We start from the raw sequence: 12,728 nt of genomic DNA on the forward strand, positions 1-12,728 counted from the left end.
TTCCAGCCCATTCTGGCTTTTACCCTGTCCCGTTTAAATGGGGGGAGGAGGAAGATGACCCACCTTTGCCGTCTCCCTTCCAGGTGGAGAGGCAGCAAAGAGAACTCCTGGGTTTCCCCTCCCTGGCCGGGTGTTTAAATGGGGGGGGGGGCAAATCGCCCACCTTTTCTGGCACCTTAAAAAAAAAAAAGCCAAGCACAATATCCCACGGTACTGTGCTTGCACGAGTGCGGAATACCATCTCAAAAAATGAGGTCCAGTTGAGACCTCTGATCAACCAACGATGGGACCAACGCTGCTTAGAACTGAAGGATGGAGGGATGACTGATCAGGAAATTCGTTGTAAAAAAGCTGCGGGATATAATAGCGATGGGTTTAATGGTGAGTGTGACCGTGGCCCCACACACAAAATATATAGAGCTCCAGTACAGTAGCAGAAATGCATAAAAGAAAGGGATAAGGAGCAGCAATATGGGTGAACCCTTCTCTCTGGCTAACACCAACATTTATTTAAAATATTTATACCTGGCACAACTTTCTGAGGAGGCTAAAAAAAATGCCACTTGTATAGAGGAAACCTAAGGAAGAGAACATTTTATATTATCACTGCTTAAACTAATTTATTGTATACAGTGTGCTTTAGATTGTAGTCATTGGGATGATAACAAGTTACAAAATGCCCCCATGACACATTGTTTGGAGACGTGTATCACAAGGGAAAATCTTAATTCATTCATAAATTCTATGAATCATTTCATATTCAAGTCATTCCTCAAGAGAGAACAGCCCCACTAACTATATACAAGATAAATATAACTTCCTAAAAAAAAAAAATAGGAATCAACAGTCATGGCATGCAGGAATTTGAAACTGACAGTTTTCATCTGCAAGATTAATTTGAATGCAGATAAACTACCAAGGGAAAATACTGGAGATCTTTGCTGCTAAGAAGCACAGATATTTTTATTACAGCCACATCTCCTTCTAAAAATAGGTCCTCTTTGTGTCTCACTCCTGTTTTAATTTAGCTAACAGAACAAAATTTGAGTCCAGTGGCACCTTTAAGACCCACAAAGTTTTATTCAAGATATAAGCTTTTGGGTGCATGCACACTTCTACAAGTACATTGAAATGGAAGTACCAGTCCATACATATAGGTAGAAGGTGAGCAGCAAATTAACATACAGTATAATGAAGGTGTTTAATAGGACCGAACAGGAATAATAAGAATAGTTTATATGGTTACTATTTGTTTGGATTTAACTCTGTGGGGAAACATAGTGAAACAAATATTTGATGTGGAAATGTACCCTTCTTAATTGTGGAATGCTGAAGTTAATGAACTGAGACCCTGTTGTTACACTCCATCTGTCTTCTCTCAAACATGGAGGTAACTAACACCATCCTTTTCTTTTAAGGTGCCTCTTAGATCCATGTCCCTCTTAGCTAGTGAAAGCCAGTGATGAGACAATATGGGGCCCACTTATGGAAATTATCAATCTGTCCCTGGAAACAGGATTCTATCCAGAGGGTCTGAAAGAACCTGTGGTGGCACCGCTCTTGAAAAAGCCATCCTTGGATCATGCTGATCCTTCCAATTACTGCCCAGTCTTGAATTGATCATTTCTGGGTAAGGTAACTGAGAGAGCGGTAGCCAAGCAGTCCCAGAGTTTTCTGGATGACACATTGGCATTGCATCCATTCCAGTCCGTTTTTTGCCCCAGCCATGGGGTAGAGATGGTGTTGGTCATCCTGGTAGATGATCTCTGTAAATAGCTGGATCAAGGCAGGTTGGCACTACCAGGCCTCGGATTCTGAGAGTTCTACCTCCTCCTTCCCACCTTGTCCATTGAATAGTAGGTGCAGCTGCATAACAATCCCTGGATGAGCTCCACCACCTATTTTTCCTACAAAACAACCCCTGGGCACTACTATTGTTATTTGATCTCTCAGCAGTGTTTGACACGGTCAACTACGACCTACTCACCCACCACCTTGCTGACATGGGAGTTTGTGGAGTAGCCTTGAAATGGCTTTCCTCATTTCTCCTTGATCAGATATACAGGATGGTGTTGGGAGAGAGGGCATCAACTAGATATCACTTAATATGTGGGGTTTCTCAGGGGGCAGTCCTTATGTGTTCAGTCACCCAGCTTGTGTGGCGTTTCAGGCTGAGCTGTCTTTGGTACTATGAGGTGTCATAAATATTATGGTTTTACTGTTTGCAAGGTATTCAATTTTGATACATTAATAGTCTAAGAAAGATTTATAAATACAAATGATATCTTTAGAAAGATATCCATTTTAATAACATGACTTCTTCCTCACATTACTTTCTATGATTAGCAATTTCCCATCTTAGTATTTTATGGCTATCTTCTAGGGAATTCCACTCAAATTATTTATTTATTTATTTTAGTAAATTTCTATTCCGCCCTGAGCCCCACAGGGCTCAGGGCGAAACGCAACACACAATAAAACAATAAAATACAATAAAAACATTTATAAACAGACAACTCAACAGCACTCAGATTACCATGACATCACATATTGCCCAGCCTAGCCATCTCACATCATGATATCTCATAGGGATGGCAGTTTTTATTCCATTTCCTAGCACAGATGACAGTGCTGGCTGGGGAGGCCAACCAGATCAAGAATAGACACCCACAGCCTCAGCTAAAAGCCTGGCAGAACAGCTCCGTTTTACAGGCCCTATGGAAGGCTAATAAGCCAGGTAGGGCCCGGATCTCAATAGGGAGATGATTCCACCAGGTTGGGGCCAGGACTGAAAAAGTCCTGGTCCTAGTCGAGGCGAGGAGGGCGTCTCTTGGGCCGGGGACGGCCAACAGATGTTGGGAGGCTGAATGTAATGACCTCCTGGGCATATATGGAAAGAGACTGTCTTGCAGGTATATTGGTCCCAGGCCGCATAAGACTTTAAATGTTAGCACTAAAACCTTGAAGCGGATCCGGTACTCAATGGGCAGCCAGTGCAGACTGTGGAGCGCTGGCTGAATGCCCACCCGTAAAGGTGGTGTAGTCAGCAGGCGAGCCGCCACATTCTGCACCCGCTGCAGTTTCTGGATCAGTCTCAAGGGTAAGCCAGCGTAGAACGAGTTACAGTAGTCTAGAATGGAAGTGACCATTGTGTGGATCACTGCAGCCAGGTCCTGGGGGGGATAGATATGGTGCTAGCTGCCTGATCTGCCGAAGAAAACAAAAGGCATACCTGGCAACCATCGTGACCTGGGCCTCCATGGAAAGGGAGGCATCCAAGGTCACTCCCAAGCTCCTCACCTGTTGGGCTGGCACCAATGTGGCACCATCCAAAGCTAGGAGCTCGATGCCTATACCCACTCCACCCCAACTTAGGTACAGGACCTCCGTCTTAGCTGGATTCAACTTCAGCCGGCTCTGTTGTAACCACCTAGTCACAGCTCCCAATACCTCGGACAACTGGTCAGGGGCAGCGACTGGCCGGCCACTCATCAACAAATAGAGCTGGGTATCGTCAGCATACTGGTGGCAACCCAGCCCAAAACCTCAGGCAATCTGGGCAAGGGGGCACATATAGATGTTAAATAATATTGGTGAGAGAATAGCTCCCTGTGGCATTCCACATATAAGTGGATGCCGCAAGGAAGTCTGCTCGCCAAGCACCACCCTTTGTCCCCATCCCTGGAGAAAGGAGGAAAACCATTGTAAGGCCATCCTCTGAACTCTGGCGATGGCGAGGCAGTGGGTCATAAGGTCGTAATCGACAGTGTCAAATGCTGCTGACAAATTGAGAAGTATAAGTAGCGCTGACCCGCCTTGATCCAGGTGCCTTTTTAAGTCATCTGTGAGACCGACTAGGACAGTCTCTGACCCATGGCCTCGGTGAAAGCCGAACTGGAATGGGTCCAAGGCAGATGTCTCATCCAAGAAAACCTGTAACTGCTCCGCCACCGCTTTCTCAACTACCTTACCCAGAAATGGTAAATTCGAAACTGGGTGGTAGTTGGCCAAGACTTCAGGGTCTAATGATGTTTTTTTTCAAAAGCAGACAAACCACTGCCTCCTTCAATTTATCTGGGAAGGTCCCTATTGAAAGGGACAAGTTGACAATATCACCCAGAGAGTCCCTGATACCATCCCAGCTGGCTTTCACCAGCCAGGATGGACAGGGATCCAGGAGGCAAGTGGTAGGCTTCACTGCAGCCAGGATACTGTCCACATCCTCCAGTAAGAGCCCGCTGAAGCAGTCCAATATTGGACCAGAAGACGGCCAAGGGGCTCTCAGCTCGCGTACTGTATCAATCATGGTGAGTAGGTCCTGGCAGAGAGTCAGGATATTATCTGCGAAATATGTCGCAAAAGCCTCAAAGCCAATATCCAATTCTCTACCATTTTGATTGCCTGATGGCAAGACTGTCAATGACCAAATTACTCTTAAAAAGTGTATTATGTATTCAATTAATGTTAGGGATAGATTCATCAATTCAGATTTCTTGATATTTATTTTGTAGTCCAATAACTTTGTGAAAGTTTTTAAAACCTCAACTATACTAATGTTGAATCCTTGGAATCAATTAATGTTAATGCTGTACCATCAGGATGAATAATAATTTTATATATCAAATTATTTAATATCAACATAATGTAATGTTGCTATTTCTGATGGTTCTACAAAGAGGGCAACCAGAAGTAGGGATAAGTAACAACCTTGGCCGATCTTATTTTAACAAAATGATCTCAAGTCCTCATCTTAATAAAAACTTAAGCTGTGAGTATGTAAACAAAACCCATTCTTTAAATCTGTCTAAGGTATAAAGGTCAAGAACTTACAATGAAAGATCTGTAAGAACTTTGCACTTCCTACATCCTTGGTTACTGTATATCTCTGCATCCAGCCATTAAAAATGCCTCCAACTGAACCTCACTAATTGCAGCAGATGATAAAGAACATCCGGTTACATGCAGCCACATGAGCGAGAGTGATTTCTTACCTTCACTGCAAACTCTGTTAGTGTGGCTTTGTGTATACACCTCTTGCATACTGAGTAAGAGCCAATGCCTATGTCCTCCTTGATCTCATATCCATCTGTAAAGTGAATATTGTTCCCATGTAACTGCTACAGAAGAAAACAAAATAATAGCAATAAGAAGGCAGAACTTCTGTTAGCACACATCAGAAGATTCTGTGGCATTGACAATTAAATGACAACTACTCATCTTATTAATTACATTATTCTAGTCAAATTTAGGCTACATTCTTAGCCAAAAATTCAGGACTCAATCGATCTCTTCTACTGCAGACCAACAGGGCTACCATCCTAAACAATCTTAGACATGTTTATTTGAGATTAAGCTCTGCTGAGCTCAGTGGTGTTTTTAAAATGTTTCCCAGATGTTAGGAAAGGTGGTCAAAATGCAAAAAAAAAAAAAAAAAAAAAAAAAAATCTCTACTGCTATCAGCATTCCTCTGCTGTGTCAGTTTGGATAAGTTGTTTTTTAAACATCATTGCTTATGCCTTCTCCGTACCTAAAGAAAGAAAAGGCATAAAAGAGTCTTAGCTGATACTGCTGCCTCAGTTTCTTTAAGTTGGGGAATCAATTTATATACTACATTGTTACTGATTTCTCATGAGCACTGCTCCACTCCCAGGCTTCTGCTCCCCCTTTTCCAGCACAAGCAATCAATTTCCCACCAGTTGCTCTGAGGCCGCATTTTGATGCACAGCTTCCTTCAATGACAGCATCACAAAGCCGTGACAGCACCTGGAGGGAGCCATGAGTCAAAATGTACCCATGGGGCAACTGGTGGGAAATCAATTGCTTGAGCTGGGGAAAACAGAAGCCTGGGGGCGGAGCAACACTAGTGAGAAATCAGTATGTGGCTTTCTCCTGAAAGGTGGCTAATTCCAAATATTGTCCCTGAAAAAAAATTAAGAAAATGGCTACGTAATGCCATGAGTTATATCTCTGAGCATTCTTTTTGGATACGATTTTGGTCTCATTGATTCTGTGGTATAGTGATTTCTCATGAATATTTACAGTTCTTATGCAGGAGATCAAGTGGTGAGTATGTTCATGCACGTATGTGTGTTTTATTAGGAAAAGAGGTTCTACAAAGAGTACACATTACAGTATTAAACTAGAAACATGGGTAACTGCTGCAGTAGCATACCAAGGGTGGGGCAGGGGAAGCAGTCTGCTCTGAATGCAGGCAATGGGGGGGGGTGCATTGTCTGTGGAGAATTTTAAAGACTCGCTCTGTGCACCCAGGGTTCTGTCCGCCTTCAGGGCCTTTCCAGGAATGCCTGTGTTTTAATTGCACCAAATGAAGGAATGTGGCAGGATTCAGCTCTGCACCTCTGCCAGGCAGCCAATGCAGCCAGATGCTCCCCAGATCAATGCATTCAGCCACCAGCCTGGGCCCCTGTCCACTTTCCACAGTGACCTGGAAGCAAACCCTAGTGGTGGGACTCCCTTCCACAGAGCTGTGCCTTAGCTCAGACTAGGCCGAGAGAGGGGGAATAACCTGGTTCTGCTCCCCTCCATTCTCACTCCAACAAGGGGGTCAGCAAAGGGGGAAGATTCTTAAGATGCAGGTGACAAATCACCAGCCAGCAGCCCTGGGTCTGCCCACCCATCCCAGTGACCAATCACCAGTCAGCAGCCCAGGGTCTGCCCACCCATCCCAGCAGTGGCCATGCCCAGAGCCAGGAAGATGGAGGGCTTGACACACACACTAATCAGCCCCACTGACAAGGGAATGTGCAAAGGGGAGAGAACAAATTCTGACAAGACATGTATCAGTGATTGCCCCTGCCCCCCATCCAAGCATCCTCTAGAGCCTCCACACTGATTTCTTGCTACATCAGCAGGGCTGGGTAGGGCTAAGGTGGTGGCTATGAGTCCTCCTCTGAATAATCTTTGACTGGGGAGGGGGAAGGTGGTGATGACTGAAACAAGCATGTCCACCCCTCTGACTCAAGCTGGGAACCCCAAATGAGCCATGGGCAAAGCCTCCCCAATTGTGAGAGAGCAGCTTTGAAAGCTCCCTATCCTAGGAACACTTTCCTGGGATTCAGCCCCATTGAATAGATCCGCATAGGATTTGGAGTAAATTGGTTTAAGATAGGATAGATCTTTCAGTAGGCTGTGGGAAAATACAAAAGGAAACATAAAATCCCACCAATTCTCCATATTCTTGTATCTTAACTAACAACAAAGGTGTTACTTGTACAGGATTTTCAGTTATGAACATTCTGTCATCAGCAAATGCTCTGTATTTATAAATAGATCCTCTGATTTTTAGACCTTCTATTTCTTTATCATCTTGTACTTGTATCAGTAAAATTTCAAGAGTCATAATAAACAACAACGGTGAAAGCGGGCAACCTTGTCTTGTACCTTTACTAATCATCATATTATCTGTAAGATCTGCATTTATACTCTGTTTTGTATAAATTGCTTTTATCATTCTTATAAAGTGCTTTCCAAGTTCTATCTTTTCCATAACTGCAAACATAAAGTCCCAGTTCAGATTATCAAAAGCTTTCTCTGCATCCACAAAGAATAATGCAACTTTTTTCTGGATGTTTTTCATAATATTCTACAATATTTACAACTGTTCTTATATTATCTCTTATTTGTCTTTTAGGGAGAAATCCTGCTTGATCTTCCTTTATAAAATTAATCAAAATATTGTTTAAGTCGTTCTGCCAAGATTCTTGTGTATATCTTATAATCAATATTTAATAATGAAATTGGTCTATAATTCTGTACATTCATGACATCTCTATCTTCTTTAGGTATCAACGAAATTACAGCTTCCTTCCAGGTATTTGGTATTTTCCCTTTTATTCTTATCATATTCATCAATTTTTGTAATTTTGGTACTAATTCTTTAAAAAAAATTGAAAATTTAGCCGTGTAACCATCTGGCCCAGGCGCCTTACCAATTTTTATTGCATTAATTGCTGTTTCAATTTCAATTTTTTCAATTGGATCATTTAAAATTTTCTTCATATTTTCCATTAGGGGTGCTATTTTAACATTTTGCAAGTACTCTTCAATCTTTTCTTTTCTTATTTTCACACCTTTGAATAAGTTGGCATAATACTTAAAAAATTCTTTTTATTCCTTCTTGATCTATTATCTCTCTTCCGCCAGTCACAATTTTGCTAATAGTTTTACTTTCTCTTTTTCTTCAATTGCCAAGCTAAACACTTTCCAGGCTTATTCGCACCCTCAAAAGATTTCTGTTGCAATTTTTTTCAAATTCCATTCAATTTCTTTATTCAGCAAATGTCTCATTTGAGTTTGTAATATAGTAATCTCCCTTATAATTTTCTTTTTCCCTGGCCTTTTTCTCAGTTCCCCTTCTTTTTTCTTTATCATATTTTGAATGTCTAATCTCTGATTTTCTTTCACTCTTTTATCATTATTTAATGTAATCAGTATCCCTCTCATTACTGCTTTATAAGCGTCCCATACCATCTTAAATTCTATATCATCTTTATCATTTACTTGGAAGAAAGCTCTTGTTTCATTTTCTAGAAATGTCACAGTTTCTTTATTTTGTAACAAATCTTCATTTATTCTCCATCTTCTTGATTTTTTTTGCAATTTTGTAATTATTAGGGATTGTAGAATCTTTCGGGCTCAAGTGCTGTGTTCTACTGGAGAAAGTTTTTCTTCCAGACGTTTAGTTCTCAGCTGCGGAGAACATCCTCAGTGGTGTTGCAGCCGGAGCAGGTGCTCTGACCTTCTTGGCTGCTGTGCATTGACTTAATGCACAGCAGCCAAGAAGGTCAGAGTGCCTGCTCCAACTGCAACGCCACTGAGGATGTTCTCCGCAGCCGAGAACAAAACGTCTGGAAGAAAAACTTTCTCCAGTAGAACACGGCACTTGAGCCCAAAAGATTCTACAATCCCTAATGATGTTACCAGCCGTGAAAACCTGAAATCTTTGATAATTTTGTAATCCATAATATTGGGTTATGATCAGCACTTATCTTTGGTAAAATCTCTACTTTTTAAGTTATAAGGCCCAAATCTTTAGTACCCCATAACACGTCAATTCTGGAAGAAGTGTTATGTCTCGCTGAAAAAAAAGTATAGTCTCTTACTTCCGGGTTAAATTTTCTCCAGATATCTTCCAAATTTTCTTGTTTAACCAGTTCAAAAAAAGATTTTGGCAGTTTTCCTTCCTTTTATGTTAATAAAGAAAAGTCAAAACTTTTATGTAAAAATATACAAGCAAACAAAAAGAATTGCAGAGATTGACGGGATGTGAAGTTGCTTCCAAAGTAAAATATTTGGGCTTGGAGATAACAATGAAGAATATTGATCTGTTTAAAAATAACTATGAAAAGCTATGGCATAAGATGGATGAAGATTTGATGAAATGGAATAATCTTAATTTGACTTTGCTGGGCAGAATAGCAGCAATTAAGATAAACATTTTGCCGAGAATAATGTATTTGTTTCAAACTATTCCGATTGTGAAAGACAGTAAACAATTCAATAAACGGCAAAGGAAGATTTCAGAATTTGTTTGGGCTGGGAAGAAACCAAGGATTAAAATGAAAATTTTAACAGCTGCTAAGGAGAGAGGAGGATTCCAGCTACCAGACTTAAGAATATATCATGATGCAGTTTGTTTAGTATGGATAAAAGATTGGGTGATGCTGTCAAATAAAAAACTTTTAATGTTGGAGGGTCATGGAAATAAATTCAGCTGGCACGCTTATATGTACTATGGGAAGAAAAAAATGGATGGTTTTTTCTCACACCATTTTATAAGAAATAATCTGTTAAATGCATGGATGAAGTATAAGAAGTATGGTGATGAGAGAAAGCCATTATGGATAGTGCCAGAAGAAGTGATAAAAATAACAGCTAAGACCGTGAAGAAAAAGGGTTGTCATACAATCAATTATTAAAAATACAATGTGGCAAAATAGAATTGAAATCTGCGGAGGAGTTGAATAACAAATATGACTGGTTTCAAATGCAACAAATAAAGAGTTTGGTGGAAAATGATATCAAAGCTGAAGGAATAAGACGAGAGCAAACAGAAATGGAGAAAGTTCTGCTGGGAGATAATGAAAAATTAATTTCAAAAATATGAGTTACTCTAAATCAGATAGAGGGAAAACTACTCTCTCCAATCCCTTTCTTAAACATACCTTAAGTCTATGGGACCAATGGAGAAATACTCTTTCTCCTGCATCCTTGCCGTTGATGGCTTTTCTGGGACAATCATGGTTCCCCCCAGGTCAGAATATAAACAATTTTAAGGTATGGAGAGATAACAATATTTTCAAATTGTTAGATATTACTACCAACGGTAAATTGAGCACTCACAGCCAGCTAGAGCATAAATTTAAAATTTCTATCCCCTGGTACCAGTACACCCAAGTCCATCATGCTCTGCATCAAATTATTCCTATAGTCATGGCCAACAGAGCACTTAACCCATTGGAAAAACTAATTAGCAAAGGCAGTACATCAGCAAAAGGAGTAATTTCCATTATATATACCCTATTGAATCAAGCAGCGTGGGCAAGCAAATCATCTCAACAAATTGCATGGCAGAAAGATTGTCAGATCATAATAAATATAGACCAATGGGAACAATTATGGATATCACCTTTATTTAATTCCAAATCTTATTATTTTCGGCTACAAAACTATAAAATCTTTGCAAGGTGGTATATGACTCCATATGGGCTCTTCAAAGGAAAAGTGAAAGATAATCCATCTTGCTGGAAAGGATGCGGTCAAACAGGTTCTTTCATCCACTGCTGGTGGGAGTGCATGCTTATCAAAAGCTTCTGGGAAAAAATATTAAGAAAAATAGCAGAGATAACAGGAATTACAGTTCCATTCACTCCCGATTCAGTCTTACTTAACATATGGCCAAATTCTGATTGGACGGACCTGAAAAAGGAGCTATTATCTTTGTTACTACTAGCAGGGGAAATTGTTATTGCAAGTTGTTGGAAAAAACCCATTGGGCCAAATTTTAAATCCTGGTGTAACAAAGTTTGGGATATACTAATTCAAGACAAGTTAACCATCAATATTTTGCTACAGGATAATGTCAAAGCTGGTGATTGGTTTATTGAAAAATGGAACCCTTTTCTTGAATATATAAATAACAATGAGACGATTATTGGGAAAATTCCCTCCAAATTTCTAAGTATTATGATTTATTAACTCTGCAATGGAATACCTTTAGTAATTAGGCTATGACCTGAGAAAAAGGCAATTTTATGTTTCTTAAAGTCTCAGCCTATTTGATACGTGGCATGGGATAATAGGTTAACAGTGACATATATTTTATAGGTCACTGATTTTTGTTAAGTTTAAGGTTTATTCAGGGTGATTTTTGTTTTTTGTGTATGTAAAGAAAAAATGATTATATATATAGGCAAATATATTTATATACATATTGTAAAAGTACTTGTTGTATACTGTTTAAAGATTAAAATATTCAATAAAAATTTAGATTGTAATATATATATATATATATATATATATATATATATATATATATATATATATATATGTGTGTGTGTGTGTGTGTGTGTGTGTGTGTGTGTTACTTTTAAAATGCTCTACAGAAGATGAAGTAGTGAAATCTCAAATGATTAAATGGGCAATCAATGTAAATAAAGAAATACAGATGGACACATGGGAATATCTTTGGAAGAACTCTATGAAACTTTCAACATGTCAGAGTATTAAAGAAAACTGTTTTAAAATGATGTATAGATGGTATATGACGCCTAAAAAGTTGGCAAAGATGAACAATAAGATGCCCGATAGATGTTGGAAATGTAAAAAACATGAAGGTTCTTTCTACCATATGTGGTGGACTTGTGAAAGAGCAAAAAAGTATTGGCAGATGATTCAACAAGAAATTTCCAGGATCTTTGGATATGAATTTAAGAAAGTTGCAGAGACATTTTGGTTGGGATTACAAATGGAAACATTTCCAAAAGAAGATAGAACTTTGATTTGGTACTTGCTTTCAGCGGCCAGGACACTGTATGCACAGTTATGGAAGCAAGAAAAAATACCAGAAAAACGGGATTGGATTACAAAAGTTATAGCATGATGGACAAACTAACAAGAATCTTAAGAGACTATGATTTGGAAGTTTATAGAAAGGAGTGGAAAAAATTTAGAGGTTATGTAGAAAAACAATGGAAAATAAAAGCACATTGGACAATTTTTTAATAATGATTTAGTATAAGAAAAAAAGAAGAAATATGAATCTAGGTTTATATGGTTTAAGGGTACCTTTAAGTGTTAGCATTTTAAGTTTATAACATCGGTTGAAGTCAAGTAACGGAGGGAGGGGGATTTAGAAAACAGCATATGGGAAAGATTAAAAAAAAAGTTATTAAGGAATATTGTTACCATATGTTATTAATAAAATTCTTTAAGAGGAAAATACAAAAGGAAAGAGGAACAGTCTGAGAGAAGTGTTAAAAAATTATCCGTGTCAAATACGCTAGGAATGCCACTGAATTGCTGTAATGGGTGTGCTTCCAGTAGTTTAGCACACTGTACTACGATTTGCAATGTGCTCTTTTATACTGAATCATTTGCAAGCTTCCTTGACTGCCTTACAGTGGAAAAGAAGCCTAGGAATTCACAAAGACTAACATATAATTTAGAAAATAAAGATGGAAGGATGATTATCTCTTGCATTTGGATGC

At 39.3% G+C, this 12,728-nt stretch overlaps 1 protein-coding gene across 3 annotated transcripts in view; it reads right to left on the bottom strand.

Moving 5' to 3' along the window:
* RPS6KA2 (ribosomal protein S6 kinase A2) overlaps nucleotides 1-12,728 on the bottom strand; it is a 428,828-nt gene that overhangs the window by 13,659 nt on the left and 402,441 nt on the right. For all 3 annotated transcript variants that reach the window (XM_060242135.1, XM_060242152.1, XM_060242144.1), the window contains one exon: nucleotides 4,992-5,117. In XM_060242135.1, coding sequence (XP_060098118.1) covers nucleotides 4,992-5,117 — 126 coding nt within the window. The remainder of the gene's footprint in view (nucleotides 1-4,991; nucleotides 5,118-12,728) is intronic.

The sequence above is a fragment of the Heteronotia binoei genome, chromosome 1, assembly GCF_032191835.1.
Source record: "Heteronotia binoei isolate CCM8104 ecotype False Entrance Well chromosome 1, APGP_CSIRO_Hbin_v1, whole genome shotgun sequence".
Taxonomy (NCBI): Eukaryota; Metazoa; Chordata; class Lepidosauria; order Squamata; family Gekkonidae; genus Heteronotia; species Heteronotia binoei.